General features: G+C 54.4%; 1 protein-coding gene across 1 annotated transcript; it reads left to right on the forward strand.

Annotated features, from left to right (window-relative positions):
- Positions 1-8183: 8183 nt before the first annotated feature.
- HOXC12 (homeobox C12) lies at positions 8184-9795 on the forward strand. The gene is made up of 2 exons (XM_047785697.1): positions 8184-8793; positions 9557-9795. Exons 1-2 carry the CDS (start codon positions 8184-8186, stop codon positions 9793-9795), a joined length of 849 nt encoding a protein of 282 aa, XP_047641653.1.
- The last annotated feature ends 16887 nt before the right edge of the window (positions 9796-26682 follow it).

Here is a 26682-nt window from a genome sequence, read left to right on the forward strand (position 1 = left end):
CCCCACAGACCTGTTTTTAAAATAAAATTCTTTTTTTTTTGCCTTGATTTTTTTGTTCTGATTCCTTCTGAAACTCCTTCTATCCACTGGCTCTTCAGGGCAGGTTCTGTCACCCCGACTCAGCCAGAATGGGTCAGGGAAGAGGAGAAGCATCCCCCCCCACCAGCTGCATAGATCCCAAACTCATGTTTTGCTCCACTTAAGTTTTTTCAGTGAGTTATTCCGATTGTTGATACTCTCTAGACAGGAGAAAACTTTTTCCCATCCTGATGCCCAAAATAGATGAGTGTATGTTGGGGAAAGAAGGAGGTAACCATCGACTGAAAAGGCCCAGGAGCAGGTGAGTGAGTTCATTTCAGTTCACAGTCAGGGCTCAGATCTGGTGCTGAGGAAGCAGAGTGCCTACTGGGAGCTGGATGCAGTGGTGAGGGTGGTGGCAGGTGCTAACCTTCGACTCCGGGGGGGCCTTACTGCCTCCAGAGGGTCCTAAATCCCTCCAGGCATTTCAGAACTGGAACTAGGAAGGGGTCCCCACAACCTGCCCTTCTGGGTGACCACTCACTGCAAGCTCCACATTCCCAAACTGCCTTTTCTTTCCCCACCAACCCGTGCAAGACGTGGGGCTGCTAGGACCCCGTGAGCCCCCAGTATTCTAAGCCAAGCTCACCTCTGTTCTCCAGCATTCTTGGGAACACCAGTAATCAGGAGCCCTGTAGACTCTGCCACTAATTTGTTTTCCCTGTCGCATCTGCCTGTGCCTATCTTCCTATCTGGCAGAGTTAATGAGGTCGTTAAATTGTCAGGTTAAGAGACTTTTAAAAAGCAATATAGCCTAAGACAATGTTATCTCAGATTAGATCTTTACTGCAGCAATTTTTATTTATATATAATATTTTTCCTCTCCTGAGACAAAGACTGGAGGCACTGGATTGGAAATCAGAGTTCTCCGCTCTCCCTTTGCCTGATGCGAGGTTCCTAAAATTTTGTTTAAAGAAATGTTTGGGGGTGTGTGCAACACAACGCACACATGCAACGTACCACACACACACCCACACACACACAGAATCTGAGGGACAAAGAGCCTGAGGACTTCACCCTCTGCTGAGGCTCTGCTACTGATGTGGACGAGTCCTGTTCTACTCCATTTCATTTCTGGGTTAACTACCAAAGAATCACACGCTGGGTGGTACAGATTTAGGAAGGACTAGATGAATCTCCCAGGAATTAAAACTTATTCTTAATTCCAACTCCCCTCCCTCTCCCCACTCACCATCACCCCAACTTCTCTCTAAGTCAGGGTCTCCCCTGAGATGAAAAGAACTGAAAATTAAATGTGTGTGTTTGGTCAGATAAAGGAACTGAGTAGATAAGAGCCCCAGGCCTCCCTTGATAGGGACCCCTACTCCTCTTGACTTGAGGGTACATGGAGTAGCCTATGACACAGCTGGAGACACAGTGGAAGTTGGCGACTCAGTGCGGAAAGATTCTAGAGTTCTCTGAGGCATCCTTCCATGTCCACCCCCAAGCCCACAGGGAGTCAAATGAGTGGGAGTTTTCCCACCCCCACCCGGAGGAACCCCCCCTAAGGCCCCAGAAGGGAGCTGTGGAAAAGAGAAGAAAGCTTGTACAGGCTCATTGGGGTTGCACTGGGACACCAGTGACTGGGGCAAGCACTGCAGTCCCTCTGAGTCCCTGTGAGCCCCGGTGTGCCAGGGAGTTTAAGATGTTCCTCGTGCTCAGAATTAAATATACCTGGATGGATTTCAGAGGATTCTCATGCCTGGACCAATTTTGGAGCTGCCTCTCCCATAAAAGTAAGCAAGCGTGAGAATGGAAACTCCCGGGTGAGTGTGTGTTTAGGGGGACAAGCCTGTGTGAGTGTGTGTTTGGGGGGGACAATTCTTGGACAAAGTATGATTCTTTCCCTGATTGTGTTGGTTCCTTATCTTTCCTTCCTCCAAGAGTTTGCATTCTCATTGGGGAACTAACTCTGAGACATTCCTGTATTCCTGTAAAGGGGTGTGTGTGTGTGTGTGTGTGTGTGTGTGTGTGTGTGTGTGTGTGTGTAGAGCCTCTGACCTATGGAGATCATTTACTGCTTGTGTATGTGCATGTGTAGCAATGTTGTCACCTGGCACTCATCTCAGGTGTAAAGTATGTTTTTTTTTTCTTTATTCAAATCTACAAAACCCCTGTCTTTCGGAGGCCCATCTCCTAGCGTCTGTGTGAGAGAGGGGATGCAATAAATGCGGGTGCAAGGGAACAGAAAAGGTCTGAAGGGCTGTGAGCACAGAGGCATCCCCCGGAATTGGACAGCCCTTCTCTTCTGGGACCGAGGCCTCCGACATCTTTTTCCTGATCCAGCGGCACTCCTGGGTCCCCCTGCCACCCCCGCCCCCATGGCCAGGGCTGGGAGCCCTGGGTGAGCTGGAGCTTCTTCATAGGACTCTCCATCTGGAGGAGGTCCCTCTACCAGGCGGCCGGGGAGCGCTCAGTTAGATCTTTTCTGGAGGCTGGGGGGGGAGTCCAATTCCTCGCCCACATCTTAGTCCTAAGACCTAGGGCCAGTAGAAGGGGCCTTTCAGCTGGTAGTCAGTCCCACAGCCGGGAACCCACCCGAGGGAGCGAGGGTTCTCCGGAGACCCCTCCACGGCTGTCCCCAGACCATCTGCTCCTGAAGCTGATCCACAGGCGGCTGGGTCAGCAGGCCCGGGGGTGGGGGGGGTGTAAGCCGGGGGCGGCCCTGGGGACAATCTCCATCTCTGGGAGGAGAATTGGAGCTGGGGACCCTGCGGCAGCCCCCGCTCTGTTCAGAAGAGAACTACCCCCCGGGTCTGACTTGGATGGTGTCGGGAGCCCACTCCTCAAAAAACTCCAAGTAGCTGGTTCAGGCAGATGTGTATCCAGACCTGCGCTGGCTGGTGAAGGACTGAGGGGCCCTGGGGAGCCAGGGGCTTCTGGGAGGAGGAGGAGGGGGCCAGAGCCTTTTCTCAACCAACCAGGCTCTTCCTCTTTTAGCCTTGACCGTGACTAGGTCTTTCTGACCTTGACATCACAGGGAGCACAGGCAAGGGGGGAGGGTGGAAGAGGCCTTGATCTTCCGGTGGCCAGAGAAGGGGAGGGCCGCTCGCCCCCTTGACGCGCCATGCCCCTTCCCGCCAGAGCCACCGCCTCTGTTTACACACAGAGGTGTCGTCTCCAGTCTAGACAGGGGCGCTAATAACGCCCATAAAAGGCGGCCTCTCCAGAGATGCTCGGCAGCCGGGCTCCCGCGCGCCTACCGCTGGTCGCTGCCTCCGCCTCCTCCACCCCGCCCTCCACGGATACCTCGGATACCTCGGCTGGGTCTGCGAGCCGCCTTGGGGAGGGGGAGACCCAGAGCCTGAGAACACCCTGCACCCTTCTGAACCTTGTCTGCCTCCAAAGGTAAGCGGACTGCCACCTTACCAGCCCCGCCTCGGATTAGCGGTTGGCGTGTATCCTCCCACCCCCACTCACCTCGGGTGGGGGGGTGCTGTTGCCCCCACCCACGCAATCCGCCCACCTCCTCCTCCACACCCCCACCCCCAGTGCCTCAAACTGGAGGCTTGGATTTGGGAAGCAGTTGGGTAGCTGGGCAGAGCAGACCCCAAGCAGATCTCAGCCCCTCCCCAAAGCGAGGCCTGGCCAGAGGCCCTGGTCACAAGGAGCGGCTGGCTGTGGGGCAGAGGGCACTCTGGGTAGTCCTCACCCCATACTGAGTTTCCAGGCCCACGGAGAGGAGGCCCTGGGCTCCCCTTACGTTGCTAGGGGCGGTAGGTGTGGCGTTTGATGAGAGGGTGCTTTTTGTTGTTGTTGTTAAACTTGGTCCCCACACCTTTCCTGACACTCAGTAATTCACTAGGCGGAGGAGATCCTCTGCTGGCGGAGGGGAAAAATGTCAGAGCTGCGAAACTTTTTAACTATTAGCGCGCCGAAAAGATAGTGAACATGGGGGCAGATAGCTCATTTAGGGATGCTCGGGTGACCCGTGGTGGAGAGACGGTCTCCCAGATGTTCCCACCTGGGAACCCCCTACCCCTTCCCCATTTCCTGGGCGGCAGTCGGCTGGGATCTTGGGGTGGGAGGGGGGCCAGAGGAGCCACAGAAGGTTTGGAGGAGGTAAGGATGCTCCTGAGCCCAAGTTGCTGTGTGAGCCTGAAAGCCTGCCTTGGCCCCCCTCACCCAAGATTCCTCTCATAAGCCCCCTCCTGAGGCTGCAGACTGCAGAGCCCTGGAGGGCAGCACCAGGGTGAGGACTTCTCCTTAAGTCCTGGGCACCTGTGAAATAGAAGCCTGGGAGCCAGGTGGGCTCTGACCCCTGGATCAGCTGGTGAAGCGGGAGTCTGAGCCCCCTACCTCCTCCACCCATCAGCCTTGTCTGAACTCGACAAAATCCTGCCCTGAGCCCGAAATGCTTGCAGCGACGTAGAGCGGAGAGGTCGGGCGCTTTTCTACCGGCCCATCTGGCTCCCATCACCTCCTTGCAGGAGCCCAGGCCCTACCTCATTTGCATATTTGGCCGAACCGCTTAGTGCAAACTAGGCAGTGACCTTGAACTGGGACGCCTTGGCCTCTGGACTGACTAGGGAGAAACACTGTGGGGAGCAATTTCAACCTCAGGTTGGCAGAGGAGCCTGAACACAGCCCCTCACAGGCATTCCGAGGTGGCTTAAGCCTCCACCCACAGCCGCTTTGCCCCTGAGGGCCGGTGTAGAATTTACAATAACTCCTTTTGCCTGGCTCGGTGGTGACGGTGACGCACAGAGGCTGCAAAGATGCCGAGATGCAGGAGGGACCGGGGCTGTGACAGTGCGGGAGAGAGGCGGCAGTGCATCCAGCTGGTGGATGCGAGGAAGCAGGAGGGTTGCCGTGGGTCTTCAAGGAAAGGCTTGGACCACATCCTGGCCTTCAGTTTTAAATCCCCCCCCCCTCCCCCGAGTTAATGAGTGGGGCATGGTTGAGCCAGGCCGGCTTCAGGAGAAAGCTGTGGCCCTGGGGCCAGCTGACAGTCCACCTCTCCTAACCTGGTGATGTGTTGAATGTGCGGAGGAGTGGGCTCACAGCTCGCTCTGAAGCTCCAGCGACTGAGTCTGGCCATCGTCGTAGTTTTGCTTGTGGGCTGCAAAGTGCCGGCGGATTAAATCTGGCTGGAAGCGGCTGCCCACCGCCTTCGGCTGCTGCGAGTACCACTCACTCTCCTCGCTTAGTTCCAGTTGGCTCCCGGCTAGCAGCTCTGGCCAAGGCTGGATTTCGATCTGAAGCTTTGCACCCGAGCCTCCCGCCGGCCCCGGGGACCCAGGCTGGGAGCAGTGCGGGTGGCCTGTTAGTCTGAGTCGGGGTAAGGACCGGGTGCCTTAAAGGCGCACAGAACCGCAGTGGTGCATGAGGAGGCTGGGCGCCTAGATTGCCTCGGTCCTGAAAACCCCTAGGTTCATAGTGAGCCTCGAGGAGCAGGACACTGGTGATGTGAATGTGGCCGAAGGTCCTCGGCAGCTCCCGCTGAGAGGAATCAAGGTCGGCTGCATCGAAGGAAGAGGGGTTTGTGCGTTCGCCAGTGTCCTGAGTCGGAAACCTGGGGAAAATAGCACCCTACCTTTTTTTTTTTTTTTTTTTTTTTTTTTTTGATGGGGCCAGACTGGACTGGGAGAAACTGAATGTCTGGAAGAAGGAAGCCCTCACTCCACCCTCATTTTCCCGGCGTTGCATCTGCCGCTCCGTGGCCGCCGCTCTGCATGCTCAGCGGCCTGGCTGGGAGGGCAGGGAGCAGAGCTCGGAGCCTGAGCCTTTTGAGCTAGGGACGGATGGGGAAAGGCTAAGACCTTCTTCCCAGCTTTCCAAGTCCAGAGATTGGAGTCATGGGGAGGGAAAGAGAGCCTCCACCCCCAAAAGGCTAGGGATTCCCTGGCAAAGGCAAAACTCAGCTCGGCATCTCCTACACCAACAATAGCGGCCGAAGAGGCCTTGGAGACCTCGCCAGTGTTCTGGCTGAAAACAGCCACAGTATTAAAGTCACACCCTCTTTATCTTAATGACTAAAGCAACCCCAAATAAATTTTATAAAAAATTAAATTTTCAGTAACGCTTATTAATGCATCTTGAAAAGGAGGGCATAAAGAAGACATTGGAGATGATGTGACGTGGAATTTGCAGCTGAGGGATGCTCCTCTCTGTAGCCGTGCAGCCCCTTAATCAATTAGGCACAAAAAAGGCCACTTCAGGCGGTCCCCTGCTCGCTCCTTGGCGCCTGGGCTCTCACGGTTCTGACTGGAGGATGACTGCAGGAGAGCAGGCATCCCACCGCTCGGTCTTGGTTCGTTCGGCAAGCGGGCCCTGCGAGGGGCCAGGCTCCCGGGGCGGGAGGGACCTGGCCAGGCAGCCTGGCTGGCCAGGGCTGGGAAAGGGAAACGGCTGAGGGGTGCGGGTGACGAGCTGCAAGCAGCGAGCTGTGCTGGGCCGGGCGCCGCCCGCGCAGACACATATCTGTCCGCATGAGCAGCTATGGTTTGGGATATGAAATCGCCGGGGGGAGCTGTGGAATTCAAAGAATCTGCATTTCTCTCTGCCGTGTCCTGCAGAAGAGAGAAAAAGAAGGAGATGAGAATCTCCTGCTTTGATCTGCTTTTGTAGCTTCCGCTCATTCTCAGATATTTAACTTTCACCTACATGGGTTTCTTTCTCCCATATTCTCTCGGATTCTCTTGTCTCTAATTTTCTCTAATCTTCTGGTGTGTTCTCATATTTAGACTTCGGCCGAACCGTTTCTCTCACCTGGTGTTACTTAAAGCCGTGGTTTGCATAGGAGCCTGAGATAATCACATAGAAATCTGAGTATTTTGTCTTCTGAACCCCAGTAGAATACACCTTGTTTTGAAGGTTTTTGTTTCCTTTTGTCATTTTAATCTGCTTGGCTTTGTCTGCGGGCTTGGTTGAGATTGGATTGTGGTTTCCAGATGTCGATTAATTTCACCAATGGCGAGCGTTGGGTTCTCAAGCCTTCTGCGGAAAGAGCTTCTGAGGTTAGCACCATAAATATAATTTTAACCCCTCAACAAGATAATTCTCTGAAGTTCTTTCCCTCAATGCCAGCACACCTGCTGGGCTGGGTGCTGTTATCTGATGGTCCCAGTGGCAGGCTGGGCTGGTTCTGGGGCGTGGGTGACTCCTCCGCAGTGGGAATCAGGAGCCTCTCCCGCCAGCCAAGTGCTGCTGGAAGCTTAGCCTCTTGCTGCAAAGACTCCAGGAAGACACCTCGCCCAAAAGCCCCTCCGACCTACGGAAGTCATGGGAAAGAGTAGTTCAGCCCCCAGAGTTTTCAGAGCAGGCAGGCAAGTCCTCCTTGAGCTGGGCGCTTCCTATTTCGGCTACTTCTGCCTCCCTTCCGCATCCCTCCTGTAATGGTGAGTGAAGGTATGAAGCTGGGGGGCTTTCATCTGGAGAGTGGGGATGACCTGGCATTAGTTATCCTCCCTGAGTCCTTCCTGGAGGAGAGAGCCCCAAATTCCTGAAGAGAAAGAGCTGAGGAGGGGGGGCACGGTGGCAGCGGCAGGGCTGGGAGAGACAGCGACAGGGAAACCTGTCTTTACCCCCACTTCGCCTCTACTGTAAATAAACCCCGAGCCAAAGGGCTCATCCGTCTCCTTAAACAGCCAGTAAACTTTATATGACACAATATCTAATAGTAATTTATTGGGGAGATATTGTAAATTCCAACGGTTTTAGTTAATAAAGGAGCTAATTAAAGAGGGATGGGCGCTGCTCGGCCAGCTGTTGGTGAGAAGATTATACATCTGGGGGGGGGGTATGTGTGCAGAGTGCAGAAGCCTGTATGTGCGGGTATTTTTGCCGTGGATTTTTTTTTTCCTCTCTTGCCCCGTGTCAGGCGATTGCCTCGCTCTCTGCGTTAGGTTTTATACGATTTTTTTAAAAACCAGAAGCGAGCGAATAAATCTGCCCCCGCCGTTGCTGCTCTCCCACCCCACCCCCAGATTGGGGAAGGGGGAAGTTGGAGTTGGTGCAGGGTGGGGGGGATTCGCTGTCCCCACCCATCCCCCTGGCGGCGGCGCCCACGTGAGCTGGACGGCCAATGGGTAGCCGGTGCAGGTTTAACTATGTTTAATGTCAGATAGCAATAAAGTAGAAGCCGCCGGTCGGGCCCCGCGGAAATGGGCGAGCATAATCTCCTGAATCCCGGGTTTGTGGGGCCGCTGGTGAACATCCACACGGGAGACACCTTCTACTTCCCCAACTTCCGCGCGTCCGGGGCGCAGCTGCCCGGGCTGCCTTCGCTGTCCTATCCGCGCCGCGACAACGTGTGCTCGCTGCCGTGGCCGTCGGCGGAGCCGTGCAATGGCTACCCGCAGCCCTATCTCGGCAGCCCGGTGTCGCTCAACCCGCCCTTCGGCCGCACGTGCGAGCTGGCGCGCGTGGAGGACAGCAAGGGTTACTACCGCGAGCCGTGCGCCGAAGGCGGCGGCGGGGGCCTGAAGCGTGAGGAGCGCGGGCGAGATCCCGGCCCGGGAGTCGGGCCCGGGGCAGCGCTGCTGCCGCTGGAGCCGTCGGGGCCGCCCGCGCTCGGTTTCAAGTACGACTACGCGGCGGGCGGCGGCGGTGGCGACGGGGGCGCGGGACCCCCGCACGACCCGCCCTCGTGCCAGTCGCTGGAATCCGACTCCAGTTCGTCCCTGCTCAACGAGGGCAACAAGGGAGCCGGCGCGGGCGACCCCGGCAGCTTGGTATCGCCTTTAAACCCCGGCGGCGGGCTCGCGGCCAGCGGTAAGGACCCCGGCCCACTCGCGAGGCTTCTCAGGACGGGGACGTCTGACCCGGGCGGACAGTGTAGGACTGAGCTAGGGCCGCCTGCGGGGGGGACAGACTGTGTGGTGAGGAAGCGCTTCTTTTAAAAAAGGAGGGGGGGGGCGCCCTATAAACATGTAAATATCCCCATAAAAGAACTAGTGAGATTTCCTTTTTTCCTAGGCCTGCAGCTGGAGGGGGCAGGGCGCTCCGGAGAAACGGGAGTCTGACAGACTTCCCCAAGGCCTGGGAGGTGGAGATGGAGAGTCTGGTCCCTGTCCTCCCCAGGCCTCTCCCTCCACCTTCCCACAGGCTCCCATTACCTACAATTTTTTTTTTTTTTTTGTAAAGAAAGGCCAGTGGATGCGGTTTATTCTTGCCACTCACTCGTGCCTGTTCCAACTGATTCCCCGTCCTAGAGAGCGTGAGAGGAAGGGGCCAGGGTATGTTGGAAAAGAGGATTGGGGAGAAGTGAGAGGATAGGAAGATAGAAGGGTCAGGGATACTGCCCTGAGAGGTAGGGATGGGGAGGTAAGGAGAAAGAGTGAAAGGGGGAAAAGAGATTGATGAAGGCGGCAGAGGCGTTGGTGGGGATGGGAGGCTTCCCAAGACAGGAGACAGGAGAGGAAGAGTCTGGGGGCCGGCATTAGGCCAGGGTGAAAGGGGCTGGGGAAGAACCGAGGGTGCTGAGCTTGTCACCTCTTGGTCCTCTGGCCAACCCTGCTGGTTCATCTCCACCCAGGCGCGCCCTGGTACCCGATCCACAGCCGCTCACGGAAGAAGCGCAAGCCCTATTCGAAGTTGCAGCTGGCGGAGCTGGAGGGCGAGTTTCTGGTGAACGAGTTCATCACACGGCAGCGCCGGAGGGAACTCTCAGACCGCTTGAATCTTAGTGACCAGCAGGTCAAGATCTGGTTTCAGAACCGCAGAATGAAAAAGAAAAGACTTCTGTTGAGGGAGCAAGCTCTCTCCTTCTTTTAGGGGAGCAAGATGTGGGCGCCAGCCCCAGACTGAGCCTGTCCCTGGCAGAGAGCAAGAGGGGGCGCTGCCTGGGATACAGTCCCCGCTTAGAACGCCAGGCATCTCTGGCAGGTCCTCCCTGGACGTCCTCTTGTCTGTTTTGTTTGTGGTTCCCTCCCACACACCCTCAGCAGACCCTGCCAGGTCCCAGAGAGAAGGGCAGAACCCAGCCAGGGAGAAAGGATGCCCACAGCGGCAGGCAGCGGGGAGGGGCTGGGGAGGGGCTAGTTGGACATGGGACTGGGGTGTCGGGCCTCCCGCCTGAGGATCTGGAGGAAAGGGGACCCAGACACCCCCCCTCCACCACTTTCCTTCCATGGTCTTAAGTCTGTCTGCCTGTCGGAGTAGGCAAGGGTGAGGACAGTGGAAATAAGGCTCCCCAAACTTGCAGCAGTTGAGGTTAGAAGAGGCTGAAAGGAGGGAGCCAGAGTGGAGGATTGGCGGAGAGAGCTGAAGGGGTCAGGGTAGCTCTGGGAAGGCAGGAGGGAGTGGGGGACCTAGGGGGAAGTGTGGTTTGGGAGAACAGAGTGAACGCCAATGCCCAAGCCCTCTGGGGTCTGGGTCCTCCAGGCCTGGACACAGAGCGGGCAGAGGCATGGGCATAGGCATTGGCAGAGCCGGCTGTGGACAAGGCGATCATCAGCCAAGGTCCCCTCTAGGGCGGGCTACGCAAAAGGGTCTCCTGGTCCCCAGCCCTCTTCCCAGCACCCCCACGCCCAGGCCATTTGCTCACAGGTGTGCTGGCAGCCCCTCTTCCTGCTGCCGTAGCTCACGGACCGGAAGCCGCAAGTGGGGAATGGAGCACTGAGTGGACGATGCTCAGGTTCAGTAGCCACCCCAGGGACCCCACCCCCACCCCCCAGCCCTCGGGAAAGCCCAAGAAGCTGTGAAAGGAGCTACGAAGCTCGGTATTGACTGGCCCGGGGGTTTCTGGCAGCCGCAGCAGATTCTCCCTTCCCTGCTGGCGTTCATGGTCACGGCCGGCCAACGGAGGCTGGACCGGCATAATTTATGAGGCAGGAGCAGAATCTGCCCCTAAAGGGGCTACCGGCCGCGGAGCACCCCCCCCCCAAGCCCCGCTCAGCCCGGGGTTTCCCAGGCTGGTGACAATGAAGGAGGGGAGTGCATCGGCCCCCTCACCCAACTTCTTTCTCTCTTTTACCCACCTCCACTCCACCCGCTCCCCAACGTCACCCTTTGTCTCAGGATCCCCCGCCTCTGCCCCCAGGCTGGGGAGCTGCCCGATTCAAGGACCACAGCAGAGGCCTGAAAGTGGATTCTCCAGCCGAGGGCCTTTTATTCACAAGCCCCCTTCAGGCCCCAGCTCCAGCTCAGTAGATCCCGGCCTGGCTTCTGAAGAGAAGCAGTGATGGAGCCTGTCTGCTTTCTTGTACATGTTTTTATCCCTCTTGGTGAGAGCCCTCCAACCTCCCATCTGCTGACCCACCTTAGCCAGGAGCAGGAGGGTGAGAAACAGAACTGATGGGAGTTAAACCCAGCCTGTTGACAGAGTGAAACTGGCCCCCTAGCTTGGAGTTCTTCCCACCTGGAGAGAGTCTCTCTTTACACGCCCCGGAAAGGCGATCCAGAGCCCCCCAACTCTCTCAGCAGCTTCAAGTCCTTGTATAAGATTGTGCAGAGGCATGAGCAAACATAAAGGCACAGCTGCCCAGTACACCACTGGGCCCACACCGCTCTCCTGACTGTACTTTCAAGCAGGCAGCCTCATGGTCCCAAATACTGCCCTGCAGAGTGGCCGTACAATCACACGCCCCCATTTCCCACTGGGCACCTGACACTCTTCCCTCTTCCCACACTTCCCTCTCCACATAAACTTGTTTCAAGTTTGCAGAAACCACAACCATGCCAGCTGTCTGCACACTCTCCTGTGGGCTGGCCCTGGGTGTAAGGCACTCCCCTCTGTGCCTGATCACCCATATACCCCTTCATAATGCCCCTCCTATGACCTCTTGGGATCTGGGGTGCTGGATTTGAGCTCCATCACTCCAGCCTGACTCTCACAGCTTAATGGAGAAGAGACCAGAACACTCCAAAATGGGGTGAGGGGACAAAGATATGCAATATTCTCTTCTGTCGCTTTAAACTTGACTTCCGTGAGCTTCTCTGTCAATCTGTTCTGTTCTCTGTGTCTGTAGCTAGTACCCCATGTAATCCCTGTGGGTAGATGCCCTTCCCGTCCTCCCTCCCCAGCTCTCTGCAGTGTGCCCTCCTAGTTAAATGTCTGTCTTCAGCACGTTTTCCCTTTATATAGCTCTTGTACAGAGTTGCTTCATCATATTAATAATAATAATAATAATAATAATTAAAACATGACTGTATGAGGATGTGATTTTTTTGAGAGAAAATTTTAAAACTGGGTCCCTACACATGGTCTCTTCCACCCAGAAAGAGTAGGATTCCTCAGCCTCCTTGCTGTTTCCCACTTTATTTTCTCCAACTCAGGTGAATAATAAAAATAATAAATGTATAATAATAAAGGAAGAGCGGTTGCAGGGGCAACAAAAATATATGAGCAACCTAGATCTGTTGATGAGCTGCCATCTCCAGTCCCATGCAATTACTAGCAGAGAGGAAACTGGGGGAGGTTAGATTGGGTGGGAGGAGAGGGATATCTGAGGAGTCGTGGGCTTGTAAAAATACTGTGGACAGCCTGGAGGAGGGGGGTACTGAAACTACCTTTGCGACCACCAAAAGGAAGTCTGAGCTGTGGATCTCCAAGAAGTGAAGCCAGGGGAGGGGGAGGAGCAAGAGCCAGTTGTTGCTGGGACAGTGATGTCATGGGGTAGGGGGCAGGGGTTGGTGGGTCTACACTTCCCCCTAACTCTGTGGCTTCACTCTAAGAGTACATTTTGGGCACTGCAAGATGGCCAGACAGGGTACTAAAAACCACTTGAACTTGGTGAAATAGGCTCCATCTCTGTCAGCCAGCAACCCACTCCAGGCAGTTCCAGAGAGAGGCCCAGGTCCAGGCCCAGGCCAGAGTCTAGTCCCTGCTGAGCCCATGAGCTCTCTGCGCCTCCACCTCACCCCTTCTTTCGGGATGGGATGCCTTCCTCTCTATCCACCCCTGTGCTTCTGGTCCCCAAGGAGTTTCCCTTTCTGCCAGCCTGGCTCCAATCAAGGGCTCTCCTCCAAGCTCCCCCCCCCTCTCCTGGGCCTGCTCCAAGAATTGCAGGAGCCCCCACTGAGTGCAGTCTCCAAGCCCAGCCTCCCAGCCACGCCTACTGCCCTGAAAGCTTTCTTTCTCCCCTCCTTTTCTTACTCCTGCAACTAGAAAAAGTAGCCAATTTAGATCAATTCCTATCCTCCCTTTGTCCCCAATCCCCAGCTGAGGGGTTCAGCAGGAAGGAGAGCTCAAGATTTGAGGGTACTCATTTAAAGGGACCACAGAGTGCAGGGGAGGCTGGGGACTGGATAGTTTCTGGCAGTGTTGAGTGGGGGGAGGGACTGGGTGGCTGTGCCGGAGTCTGAATAAAGGGGTGGGGGGAGAGTATGAATCCCAGTGAATCCAGGCAAGAGACTACCCTCTTCTTGAACTGCATCTATACAGGAAGAGTTAACAGTGAAGGCATTTCTGGCTAAATAGGAAAGAGGGAATTTAAGGAGGTCAGGAATAACTGGCCTTTAATTTATTCTCTTGATTTATTCCCAGAGACACTGCAGATCTGAGAGAGAAAGTTCCTTTTGGGGTGTTGCCTATGCAGGCCCTGAGACTCAAAAACTGGAGAAACTGTCGGAGAAGAAAAAACAATTTCCTCTCAGTGGCTGAATAGCAAGTCCTTGGGTCTCCTGGCCAAAGAGAAGGTCACAGTTGGAGCCACAAGCCCAAATATCCAGGGCACAGCTGAGCTCTGGATCTGGGCAAAGATTGCATCTATTTTGCAATTATTTGTCTGGTTTAAGCCCCCAAACTACAATTTATTCCCCTGATTTAAGACAAAGCACAAAGTGTCTCTAACTGGGTTTCAAGCGACAAGAAAAAGAGAGGGTTATGTGGAGAATTCAGGTAGAAAATAATATTTATAAACTTACACCATTCAGATGAGTTGTGTATTTGGTTGGCCCTGATTATCCACCCAGTTCTACTCCACTTTACCTGCATAGACACAGCTATTGGTATTTAAAGCCGCTATCGAGAGGGCGAGAGGTGGGCTAGGCAGCCCGGGTTCTGTGGATGCTAATGCAGCCGGAAACCCGGCGCGATCGATGGCTCAAACCAGAGCGGAGCAGGGACGGTCGGCCCCGATCTTCTAACAAAGCAAACCCCCGGGACCTTGGGTTCCGGACCGGCCGGAGCTCCCGCCCATCCTCCCCGCCGTTACCAGGAAAACAGGAGGGCTTTTAAGTCCCCGGACCCGTGCGGGAAATGCACCTTGGAGCCCCTAACCCTCTCTGCGCGTCAGGCACACGGAAGCGCCGAAGATTCTGGTCTAATTAAGCGTGAGGTGGGCTGCACACCCGGGATCCCGCAGCCGCGCATACGCCGAGCGTTCGCCCACAGCGGCTGTCCTTCCGTGTCTGCCTCCGTGGAGACCGAGCTGCGAAGCGTGCGGCCGGGGCCCGCCGTCACCGGCCGTCCCGCACCGCGGCGGCCGGCACTAAGCTCGCGATCGAGCCGCTCAGGGGAGGCCCCGAGACAAAGGCCCGCTGGCCGCTGGTGGCGAAGCCGGCGCCTGTCCGCTCCCTCCCCGAGCACCCGCGCCTGGAGAGCTCCGTGCCCGGGCCGGGTGGACAGGGTTCCGAGGCCTCGGTCCAGTTCCCCGCCCGCCCGGTCCGGTCCCCGCTCCGGTGCTCCAGGGTCCTGGGGAGAGGAAACCCGGCGCCCCTCCCAGCCCCGGCCCCGCCGCCCCGCGTAGTCGCCTGCCCAAAGGCGCCAGCAGCTCTAGGTCGCCGCCCGAGGGCTGCCGGCCCCCGCGAAGGACCGGATGACCCCTGCTGGCCGGAGCCGCGGAGGCTGCCGAGACCTGGACCCGCCCAGCCGCTCCGCCTTGAGTCCCAGCCCTGGGGGACGCCCCGTGGGTTTGTGGGTGACCTCGAAGAACGGCCCAAGTCGGAGACACAGCCGGGCTGCGGGAATCAGGCCTTTCTCCTAAGCGCCCTCCCACTGCTGGGCATGCGACGTCCCCACAGCGCTCGGGCTCGGCCGCTCTGTCGCCGGGCTCCTCACCGCCAGCGGCTCTGTCCCAGGTTCCTAACGCCGGTGCCGCCCGAAGGAGCCTGGCACCGGAGCCGAGGAACTGGGCTTGGTCGAGACCAGACCAAACGCTGCGGACCTTTAGCCAGTGTGACCCAGCCGGTTGTCTGGAGGTGATTTTGCCTCTCTGAGCGGGAGTCGCTTCCAGGGGACTCCGAGATAAGCCTTCAGTTCGTTGGTTGCCCTGACCCGGAGTGGAGAACTTCCTTCAGGGACCCATCTGTGTGGATGGAACACACCAGCAGTTCTTGCCAGAAAAGCTCCCTGTGAAAGATGTATAGTCCACATTCGGAGCATGGAAAAAATGTGCCCCAAAATGCACGCTTGGCCATACTGCCGATATAACCAATATATTGAAACAGTCTAAAATGCACAGAGATTGATATTACATATACATTCTGGACATGGAAAATACATTTCTCTAGAAAATATACATACGGAGACACTTTTGTCTATTGTATGAGAAAGCAGCTTCCTGAGAAAAGATTGCACATGGCATGCATACCCATCACATGTAAAAATTCATTTACATATATAAACAGTACACTTGCATATACCCTACACAGGGAAGATACAATCCTGCATCCATTTAGCTACATGGGTGTGTACACTCCAAAGGACACATGAAATCATTATATGGAAAATGCATCCAGATATTAATATAGCCACATTTTAAAAACTGCATGGAAAAGACATCACGTTATTTTATAGACACAAAGTGTATATCATCCCAGAGTATGACAAATATATTCTGTGGATTATGTTAGCATACATGGTGTCTGCGTACCAACTATATTGACGTACATACTCTGGATTCACACGTTATTGTATTTATAACACACATTTCTCTAGCAATCTTAAAAACAGTAGCAGGAGGAAGTTCAGGCATTGGCAATGACATTCTTCATCAGCTGAACCTCTCTTCTGTCCTATATTTCTGGTTTTCAAAACCCCTTCTATGTCCGCTCAGGGTGGATTATTTATATGAGTGGTCTCCTAGCTCTATTTTCCTGTTGTATCTCTTGTCTGAAGCCAGGATGTATATTGAGAGCCTTCAGCCCTGTTTGCAGAAGCATCTGACTGCATAATCACAACCACACCTGTATGGAATTAGTCTTGTACCACTACATTACCCTTCCATCTCCGAATGTGCTCTTCTAGACCTGGGATAAATATTGAGTTACTCTGAGCTGCCACTTAGGAAAGGGAAAAAGAGGGAAATGAAGCGGCCAGGCAGGGTGTTTACCAGGCAGTTTCCAGGTGTGTGACCGGCATGCAAAGGCTCCTTGAAAGCTAAGGTTTGTTTAAATTTTTTTAAAGTTACTTTCTAAAGCTCAAGTCCAGGGAGAAGTATGAAGCAAAGACTGGACCGTGTCTTCTATGCCCCTTCTCAAATCCCAGAGCAGCCCCGCTTGCTCCCAGCCAACCAGGAAGAGGATTCTGGCCTGCCCAGCTCCTCAGCTCCAGTTCTCATCCTTAACCTTGGCCAGGTCTATACAAGCAATCCAGAAAGTTTATGCCATAACTCAAGTTTTTCAGAACAAAACCCACTCCCAATGCTTTTCCAGAGACAGTAATAACTTAAAGAAGCTTCTGGTGCCAAGCTAACTCCGTTTTGGCCCTCAAATTTAGACTTGGGTCTTTTTTTTTAGCAGCTAAAAATCCAGGACTGATCTGGCACACACCTATGGAAAAATTCTTTGAAAGACACTCACACCCAACAGAGATACTGTTTATGAGTTGATGGGTTCTGTGTAGATGCTGCCATATTTTACTGTCCAAAGGAATCAATTAATTAGTGCCTCACCAGTCCCCCCCGCCCGCCGCCGGCCACTGCTTGGCTGGCTGAGCGTGAGAGGCTGAGATAGATGTGCGTGGCCAGCTCACTGGTCTTGTTAACAAGCCTTGTCATAAAGATGGAGATGATAAGGAGAGCGAGGGAAGCCCAAGCCCGGGTGGCCGCAAGGGGGGTGGGTTGGAGGGCCCAGCCCAACGGTCTGTGGGTTAGTGGCAAGTCAGAGCTGGTGTGAGAGCCCCCGGTCAGGTTTATGCAGTGTTCTCCCCTTCTGGGGTGGTCATGCTGTGGCTCAAGTAATTCCCTCTCCCCTCCCCTTTTGCTTAGTGTCCCCTTTTCTTCATCAAGCCCCAAATTAAAAAAAAAAAATTCTTTTTTAGGAATTCATGCTGTGGCTCAGTGAGTTAAGAACCCAACATAGTGTCCGGGGGATGCTGGTTTGATCCCCTAGTCTTGCTCAGTGGGTTATGAATCCAGCATTGCCGCAAGCGGCAAGCTTCGGGGTGGGTCGCAGATGCGGCTCAGATCCCGAGTTGCTGTGGCTGCGGCATAGCCTGGGAGCTTCCATATGCCGCGAGTGTAGCCCTAAAAAGAAAAAAAAAATTTGTAAATACAGTTACATAGACCTCTGTCCATAAGTGCCTGTCTTGCCATTTGCCACATTCGTTCAGGAACCTGCCGCCTCTTTTCCTTGCATTTCTCTGCGTGGTTCCTTTTCATCTCGGTCTGGTGCGCTCGCTCTCCTCCCTCTTCTGGCTCTCTCTCTGGCTTCATGGTTGCTTTTTCTACCAGGTTGGTACTGGCTCAGGCCCCAGTGAGCTTGTAAAAACAACAATCAAATATCCCCCGGTTATCTCTCGGCAGAGTAAACACCCCGAGATAAGCCCAGTGGAAAACAAAACAAAACAAAACAAAAAAGAACCCCTCATTGTAATTGCTGGTTTGGGTTGCAGCATTTAATTCTGTTTATTCTCACAAATGTGCATACTTACCGGAAAGATATTGATATTAAAAGGCAGGGGGGAATTAATTTTATTTTTATAGTCATCTATTAAGAGCAGAAGATGATCTGAGTCTCCTTTAAAGGGTCTAAAAAAGGGGGAGGGAGAGAGAAAGAAAGGGAGGGGGAATGGAGAAATATGACTGAAGGCGAACAAAGATCTTTGCCTGAAGAAGCAGTGTAACACTAGACAGCACTATAAAGTCTGGGAATGTAAGAACGCAGGACTCTGCTCAGCTTCCTCCATTTGGAATCCTGTCCCTTGAACTTCCTGCTGAAATCCCAACCCTGACTCCACAGCAGTGTTCAAGGAAGAATTCATGCAATTATCCAGATAATTGTAGGGCGAGAGAAAGGGCATTTTCCTTTGATTGTCTGATCCTTACTGGTGTCTGTGCAGAGGGGGAGGAGAAGGAGGTGTGCGGGAGAAGAGGAGGTGGTAGGGTCTCTCATTATCACCCTATCCCCTCCAAGACGCTATACCTAAACCAAGAAGGAAGCGCTAACAGCTTCTGGAACATACTCAAGAAGGGATGGAGATTCAGTTTCATTTTCCAGATATTTGCTTGGCTCTCCTTTGTCTGCATTGACCTGCCTCACCCAATATTGTAATTATCACAAGTAAGCGAATAATAGATAATTATAGGGGTGTCCATAATATCCTTTATTTTATAGCCACACAAGATATGATTAGGATTAATGTCGGAGGCTTTGTTGAAGCCTGGGAGGCAGCAAGAGGCAAGGTAGAGAGGCCTGGATAATCTATTTCTTTCCTATTTGTGTGTGTGTGTGGGGGGGAACTCTTCAGAAATCCCCATTTCTCTAAATTCCCTCTCCAGATGTCTTATGTGAAATGTCTAGGATTTTAGGGGCTGACAGCTCGGAGATGGGCAAACAACTTTTCGGTACTTAAGCCTTCCTCTTAGTCTCAAAAACAGTGGTTTCTGCTCTTCCCAGGCACCCAACAGCCAAGGCTTTCACTCTCAGTTCAAAACCACTAGAGACTTGGCAGGTGAAGCCAGTGAGAGGAAGACAGGGTCTCACCCAGAACAAGTTCACTGCCATTCAAGTGGGCACTGGGCCCAGAATGAAGCCCCCTTTGACCCCAAATTGGCCTTCTTTCTGGGACCCTCTTCCCCAGGGATACCTGCATAGGGGTAGAAGCCAGGCTAGGGCTGTGGAAGTCAGTTGGGATGGGGATGGGAGAGTATTGAAAATATTTGTTCTTGTTTCCAGGATTCAAAAGATCGGGACACTGTAGGAGAGAGAAAAAAAAGAGATTGTGATAGAGAGTCCAGCAAGAGAGAATCAAGGCAAACCCTGAGTAGGCAGAAATCAAAGGAATGAGTGCAAGGAAAGGGGCAGAAAGAAGAACAGCAGGGGAAAAAAAGAAAGAAGTTAAAAAGGTAGGAAAAGGAAAGAAAGGGGCAGAAAGGAAAAGGAGGAAATGGAAAAAAAAAAAAAAAAAAAGGAAAGAAGAGAGCAGTTTGACAAAGAGAGGAAGCCGGGAGGCAGAGGCCAGGGTCGCCTGGGCTCTGCCTGGCTGCCTGCAGCGGTCTGGGTGGGCGGGGGGCGCCATGACAAAGTGAAGGTCAAGTTAGCATCGTACCTTATAAGGAAGGCGTCGGTCCTCCATTTCAGCCTTTCTTTCTGCCGGGATGTGGCCGTGGCATTTCTGGTCTTGTAAACACTGGACTCTTTGGGGCCTTAAAAAAAAAAAAAAAAAAAAGCCCCCCTCCTTCCTTTATTGGGGGTGAGTTCGGCCGGCTGGGGGAAGCAGTGGACAGAGAAGTCAACTAATGAAGACTCCGGGAAACTTTTCTCTCCTTTTCTCTCCCTCTGGCTCCGCTCCCGCCAGCTGGGGCCCCCTCCCTCCCCCCCCCTCCCTCCCTCCCTCTCGCCCTCCTCTTCCCACCCCATCGCCTCTTTTTCTCTCGGTATCTCTCCGTCTTCCCTATCTCTCGCCACTGTCTGTAACTCTGGGCTCCGTTTCCCCACTCCGCCCTCCCTCCCCTACCGCAGACTCTAAATCCATTCCATTCCACGAAGCGGAGCAGGACGTAAGCAGTGGAGAGAAAATTAGCCATCACAAAGAAAAGTTCATTTACAGCTTAGATGTCTGACTGTTAAGATTTCCTTCGAAAACGAGGCGGTTACACTCGGTAAGGAGGAGGGGAAGTGAGGCAGCACGAGTGGGGAGGGCGGAGGCGGTAGGAGACGTGGATTTATTTATTTCTCAGATCCAGAGGCGGAAAGAAAGGGGGAGAAGCGGGAAAGCGAGAGAGAAGCGGTTGAACCCGGCAACTAGCGAAGAAGGAGGCTGCCGCCGGGGGTGGGGGACGGGAGCGAAGTGCGCCGCGCACGGACCCGGGACCGCAGCTGCTACCCCCGGGAGCGTTGAGCCGGCTCAGCCTAGGCCTTGGGTGCGGAGGAACGAGTATTTAGGTATTTGTCGCTCTGGGAGGTGGGAGAAAAGCAGGGATGGGGGGAGGCAGGGAGAGACAGACGGAGTTAAAGCGGCGCCGCCGCCCGCCCGCCGGAGGGACAAGGAGTTCCGGAGCGGCGGCGGCGGCGGCGGCCGCCGCCCGGGCTGCGGGCATCGGGCGGGCTCGGCCTAAGGAAGGCGGCGGAGAAAGGAGCCTGCAGTGGAATCCTTGACCCACTCCCTCGGGGGTACCAGGGTAGCACCAGCGAGGAGGGGGAGGCGAGGTGGGGGGAGTGAAAGCGCGCGAGATAATGAATATGGCCGTGGGGGTGTCTGCGAAGGGCTCTCCTCTTTCCGAGGAGACCTCGAAGCTCGCTTTCGCCTGCTCTGCGCCCACGAAGCCCTGTTTAGGCCCAATCATTGCTTTTTAAATAGGAATGCTCATGGCAGGGGAAGGGAGGGAGGCTCAGAAAACACCGGTGGGGGACCTCTGGTTAAATCTGATGGGCCCCCCTCCACCCCATAACTCCCTCCTGGTTGTCACCTACACCCTTCTCCACTGGAAAACCAGCTGTCTGGGATCAGTCCCCTCCCACTTGACCTACCTGGCTGAGGAAGCCTCAGGGCTCTGAAGTGGGGCCTGGGGCCCAGGTGGGAGCAGCCGCCGGGAGCAGTGAGGGTGGTCAGGGAGCTCTCAGACCTCCAGCCTGCAGCCCTCCCACCCGGTGTTGTGATAATGAAAAACAAAGGGGGAGGATTTGATTATTTCTGCTGGTGTTAAAGGATCCTGGCTTTCCAAAACAGCCTCTGACCCCGAGATCTAAGGTGCTAAGTGTCTCTCCCAGGGACATTTAAGCTGGGCCAGTGTCCTACTGCCTGGGCTCAAGGGGCTGAGACCGTGGCCAGGATCAGGATGTTTGCTGTCACCAAGCCCCAGGGAGAGAGTGGCAGGCCCTCTCTGGCATTATCTAGAGTTCTGAGGAAAATATTTTTAAAGGTCAGAATGGACTGGGGAAGCCCTTTCTGAGGTCCCCCTTGGCTCTGGGAGGGGGAGTCCCAGGAATGGAGGGAGTTTACAAGCGGGGACATTTCCCCCTGGTGTGGGAGAGACAGAGATAGCCAGACCTCATCCTGAAAAAATGTGTTTTTGTGTCTGTGACAGAAAATTGGTAGCCACGTGGGAGATTTAGGGACTTGCAGCGAGTGGAGCAGGGCCAGAGGCTGCTGTCCTGAAGGCAGAAGCTGAGGTGTGATTTAGGGAGGGTGGAGGAATCTGAGGACACTGGAAAGGTATCGTCCAAACCCATTTTCTCAGAAAAGCCAAAGACATGCACACGGGCACACGCACGCATGCATGCGCGCGCACACACACACACAGACACACACAGACACAATGGGCCCAATATTGAAAAACACCAGATGATCCGCTTCGAAGGAACATAAACAAGCCAAGCGGATGCAGGTTAATAAAACCCGCAAAAGCCCCAGACAGGAACACTTAAAATGCCCCAGAAACAAAGCATACCGTGACAAATTCTCACCCAACACATAAGTACATGCACCAGAATGTTCCCAGGCATAGAAGACACGTCCCCATTTCCAGCCCCCATCCTTGGACACTCAGGTGTACCTGCCCAGCTCCAAGAGCACACACACTTTTGTGTCCCCTCCTAAACCTACCTACAGAAACCCCTGGGGGCTGGCGGAGGTGGGGGGAGCAAGCACTGAGCTTCGCACACACCACACAGAGCCAGGCACACACCCCACAGAGCCAGGCCTGGGTCTCCTGAGCCTCAGTAATGCACGATCCATACCCGGAGATAAAAGTCTAGACAATAGACGGCTGTTTATGACAATGAGGCTCTCCAAGTTTGGGGCCAGGCGATAAATCTCTGGCGAATCTTCCTGTAACTCAACTTCTGGCTGTAGTGTGATGGGAGAAGCACGGAGACCGCAGAGAGGAGAGCAGCAAAATGAGAGACTTTTAAATCGTGAGCAGAAGGCGAATTTCCCGCTGGGGCAAGTGAGTGCAGGCGGCCACACTCACCCCACATGGCAGGTCCACACTGTGGAAGCTTTTGGATCAAGCTTCAGCACACAGGCGAGTCAGGCTTCCCGGGCCCCCCATATCGGGGGAGAAATCTGTAGGCAAATGGTAGGGCCTGAAGGCAGGGACAGACCCACAAACCATTCTTGCCACAGGCAAAGGGTCTTTTTGGTTGATGACCAGAATCTTCTTATTATGTGTCACCTGAATTTTTTCACACACACTTCCCCCCCCCCCCCGCCCCGTCTCTCTCTGTCCTCCTTTTCCTCCTCCTTCTTTCTCTCTCTCTCTCTCTCCCTTATTCCTTTTTGGATTGCTGGGCTGTTCCCTTTTGCATTTTCGGCCCAGGCGTCTGATTACAAGTAAAGAGCCACTGAAGTTGATCTCATAAAAATGCCGCGAGCTCACTTTGATCTGCACGGACTGGGTCCGAGCCTAAGTAGGCGCTAAAGCTGGAGAATGGCGGCTCGGGCCAACTGGGCCTCTGCTGGGCCGAGAGGTCGGAGATCCGGGTGGCCCAGCAGGGCAGTCCTGCCCGGAAGAGGCATTTTCTGTGCTGCTGCAACTGGGTTTGGAAACCAAGGTCCAATGGTAGCGGCTCCATTTCCAGACTGCTTTTAAGACATTTCCTTCATTTTAGAGCACTTGGTGAGGGGTCCAGTGAAACTGGCTCGTAAAATGGGGCTTTTATGGGGAGAAATGGGGTCTTGTTGCCAGCCTCCAGGGACAATCCCTCCGTGGAGGAAGGAGGGTGGGGCCTTGGGGGGCAGAGGGGCTGCCCTTGTCCCTCCCCATCCTGTCCAGGGGCCAGAGGAACCTCAGGGCATCTTCCTCTTAGGTGGCCTGACCTGGGACCTAGGGCTTTGGGGGCTGAGGAGAGATGGGGGCTGAGAACTGACAGTGCTTTTTCCTTCTAGTTCCCTGGCTGGGGGTGGGAGTTGTCCCGGGGTGCAGAATAAACCACTGGCCTGAAAATCCCCAAGCATATTAAAGGGATTATTAAACTCAGCGGCATTGCTCTAAGGGAGAGATTTGTGCAAAAAAGAGCAATCCTTGCCGGCTCAGCCTTGAACCGCTGAGGGTATCCACCCGCTGACTGCTTATCTTTTTATTGACTGCACTGGGGACTGAACTTATAGACCAGAGCACTCTAAGGGCCCCCTTTCTCCAATCTGGGTTTCCTCCCAGTTTTAGATCTGTGGATGGAGCCCCTTTCCCCACAATAAGCTACTCTTTCCAGAGCAGCCGCACGAAGTGGACAAGCTGCAAGGAAGCCCAGTACTGGGGGGGGGTTGCTGAGTGGGATCTGGACAATACTAACCCCCTTCTGAAGCAGCCCCTGGTGTCTCTGTGTGGAAGGGAATGGTGCTGCCTGCCGCCGCCCTGGCCAAAGTACTGGGGCAGCTACCCAGCCCGCAACCTGGCTGCCAGGCAGGCAGGCGATGCTGACTGAGGCCACCCAGAGCCAGTGGGGCTGGCAGGATGGCCCTGCCCAGGAGGATTTCAGGTGAAAGCTGGGACTGTAGTAGGTAGAGAGGCCACTAGGCCCCTGTGAGATGAGGGGGAAGAGCCACCTGCACGCCATGGAACAGGGCTTGCTGGGACTCTGGGGAACTGATTTGGGAACTGATTTTGGAGCTCACATCATTGGGAGGGAGGCACTGATGCCCGAGGGGGCAAGCTGGGGCAGACAGCTCAACCTCTGCTTCAAAGTGGCCCAGATCTGGAGCTGGGCAGGGAGGCTGCTCCCCCAAGCCGGGGGCATTTTTGCCAATCAGTGCCTCCCTGACCTCAGGAGCCCAGCCTTTTCTCCTTGACCCCAGCAGCAACGTTCCTGGGATATTTTTTTTTTTAATGTTGTTGAAAAATTAAAACTCAGACCCAAACTAGAAAAAAAATTTCTTGAACTTTGTGTCTTAATTTGGGGAGAAAAATATTAATGTTCAGAAGCCTCTATTGGGAGACCCTAGAGGATCCTGAACATTGATTCCTTCGACATTTTTTTTTCTTGCCTTTCTTTTTTGTTTCAAGGAAATAGAGCCGCCAGCAGCTCCTTGCAGCCGCCTGGCTCACTTTTATGGTGGCCCTGGAATAAACTTTGGTGGTCAAATTCAAGTGCTCAGGCCCACAGCTGTCTCCTCACAGGAAGCGCACCCCCTCCCCACTGTCGGCCCTGGCTAGTGCAGAATTTGCCCTGGGGGCTTGGGCCCCACAAGGCCCTGGAGGCCAGGATGAAGGAGGAAGCCGGGCCCTGGAGGGAGGTGGGGAAAGCCAGAGCTGAGACTGAACCCTCATCCACACCTCTGCAAGGAGTAGGGGTTCCTATCACTGTTTGGGGAACATTTTGCCTCCAATAAACTGGAGTTTAATGAGGAGAGCACGAACCCCATAAAAGCCGTAGTCCATAGTTCTTCATCATTATAATTAAAAACGCTGGCCCCAGCTCACCCTATAAAAAGGGGTAGAGAAAAGAGGAAAAGCAACAGATTTTTTTTTTTTCTTGAAGCCCACTCTTTAGCAAGGCCCCAATCTACATCCTCTTTGCCCCTAGTTAAGATCTGGCCAGGACCAAAGGAGGGCCTGGGAAATAGCGCCAGCAGTGAATGGTTAGAGGGGAGCTGGAGGCCTATCCCTGGGTAAGCCAGAGCCACCTCAAGAATGGGGTCCATGGCCAAGGTGGCGCCAACACAGGTGTTGCTCTAAAGCAAGTGATTTAGAGAAAGTGATTTTGGGGGGGTGTATTTGGGGGGCAAGTTACCATTTTTTGTGTCTTCCCCATCTGGGGATGGGACCTCAGTACCTCATCAAGTTCAGCAAGGAAAATGGAATACAAAGAATGTTGTTAAAGTGAAACCATTTCGAACCAAGAGTGAGGGGTAAGAAGAGGTTTGAGCCATTTCTGGCTTTTCCTAAGAGCGCAATGGGCTGAGTCCTTGAGAGCTTCAGTTCCTCCCGCCAACCGGAACAGTACAGATCACAGATCACGCCCTGGTGGCTCCTCCGTGGATGCAAGTTTGCTTTCTGCTCCCGAGCATTTGCTCTGGTACCCAGTCCAGAACCTTTCAATAAACTGATTTTCAGCTGCCCAGATGTGTCCTGTGGTGCCCAGAGGGATGGGAGACAAAGGAGGGCAGAACCACTGAGTCCCCCCCCTGGGTCTCAGCCACCCAGGAGGCTGGCAGAGGTAGGGGAGGGAAGAGCAGCGCTGAGAAGCAGAAATGAGGCCCCAAGGCCTGGCTGCAGCCCCTGGGGAGTGGGGATAGGGGCTGGGGGTTTCCACTAGGGAGTGGCCCCTGGCCCAGCCCTGCCTGTCCAAGGTCATTAGCTTCCTTTCACTGCCCTGCTGGTCTATCTCAGAGACCTATACCTGACCCCACTGTCCACCTTACGGCCCCCAAATCATTCAAGGACATGAGCCCCAAACCCAGCCCCCCCCCATGACCTTCCAAGTCACTGGGCTTCTTGTCAGCGCACAAGCGGAGGCTGAGCCCTCAACCCAAAGGCGCCCCCCCCCCACAGAGAAGATACAGAGCTCTCATTCCAACCTTTTTCTTGGAGGTTTGAGATTTAAAAATCCACAGTGGATGTAGCTTTCTGCGCATTGATTGACAATAAAGGCAGGCATGAAATATTCACCCAGGGCCACTCTCTCATACTAAATATTTAACACAACATTAGAGAAGGTTTTTCCCAGACTTTGCCAGGCACCGGCTGGGCGGCTGGCTCACTGCTTACCACTGTTTATGACTAATCTGAGTCCCTTGCCGCCGGCAGCACAGCAAGCCAGACAAAGTTGGGACACTGGCTTGCTGCTGGGCTGCCTCACCTTTGGGAAACTTCTGATACTCTTCCGGGGAGTCTCTCCAAAGGGGGAAGGGAGTCTCCATACCCAGCCCTGGACGGAAGAAGAATCGACTTCTTCAAACTCTTGCACACGGGCACTGGACCCCTTCGGGCTGGTGGGGTAAGAGTCCCTGAGAGCTGAGGGGAAAGGATTCGCATCTCTGGCAGAGTCAGGCAGTGGGGAAAGAGGTCCTTATCCCTAGCCCAGTCTTGGGCTGATCACAGGGAGGAGGCAAGACCCCCCCCCATATGCGAGAACCCTCCTCCTTCTCCCAATCCTGGGGAAAGAAAAAAAAAAAAAAGAGCAGCAGCTAGAAAAAAAATACAATTACCCCCTCCTAGCCACCGCCCCCGCCCATCCCACCGCCCACCCCACCCCAATCCTCTCTCTCCTCCTTTGCTCGCTCTGTGGAATGGAGAGGAGGGGAGTGTCGAGAGAAAAACGAATACAAATCTGCAATTGATTTTCATAATGTTTCTGCGGTGTTTGCAAACCAATCGCCTGAACGTCCCCATCTTACCT

The sequence above is a fragment of the Phacochoerus africanus genome, chromosome 7 (assembly GCF_016906955.1).
Source record: "Phacochoerus africanus isolate WHEZ1 chromosome 7, ROS_Pafr_v1, whole genome shotgun sequence".
Classification (NCBI taxonomy): Eukaryota; Metazoa; Chordata; class Mammalia; order Artiodactyla; family Suidae; genus Phacochoerus; species Phacochoerus africanus.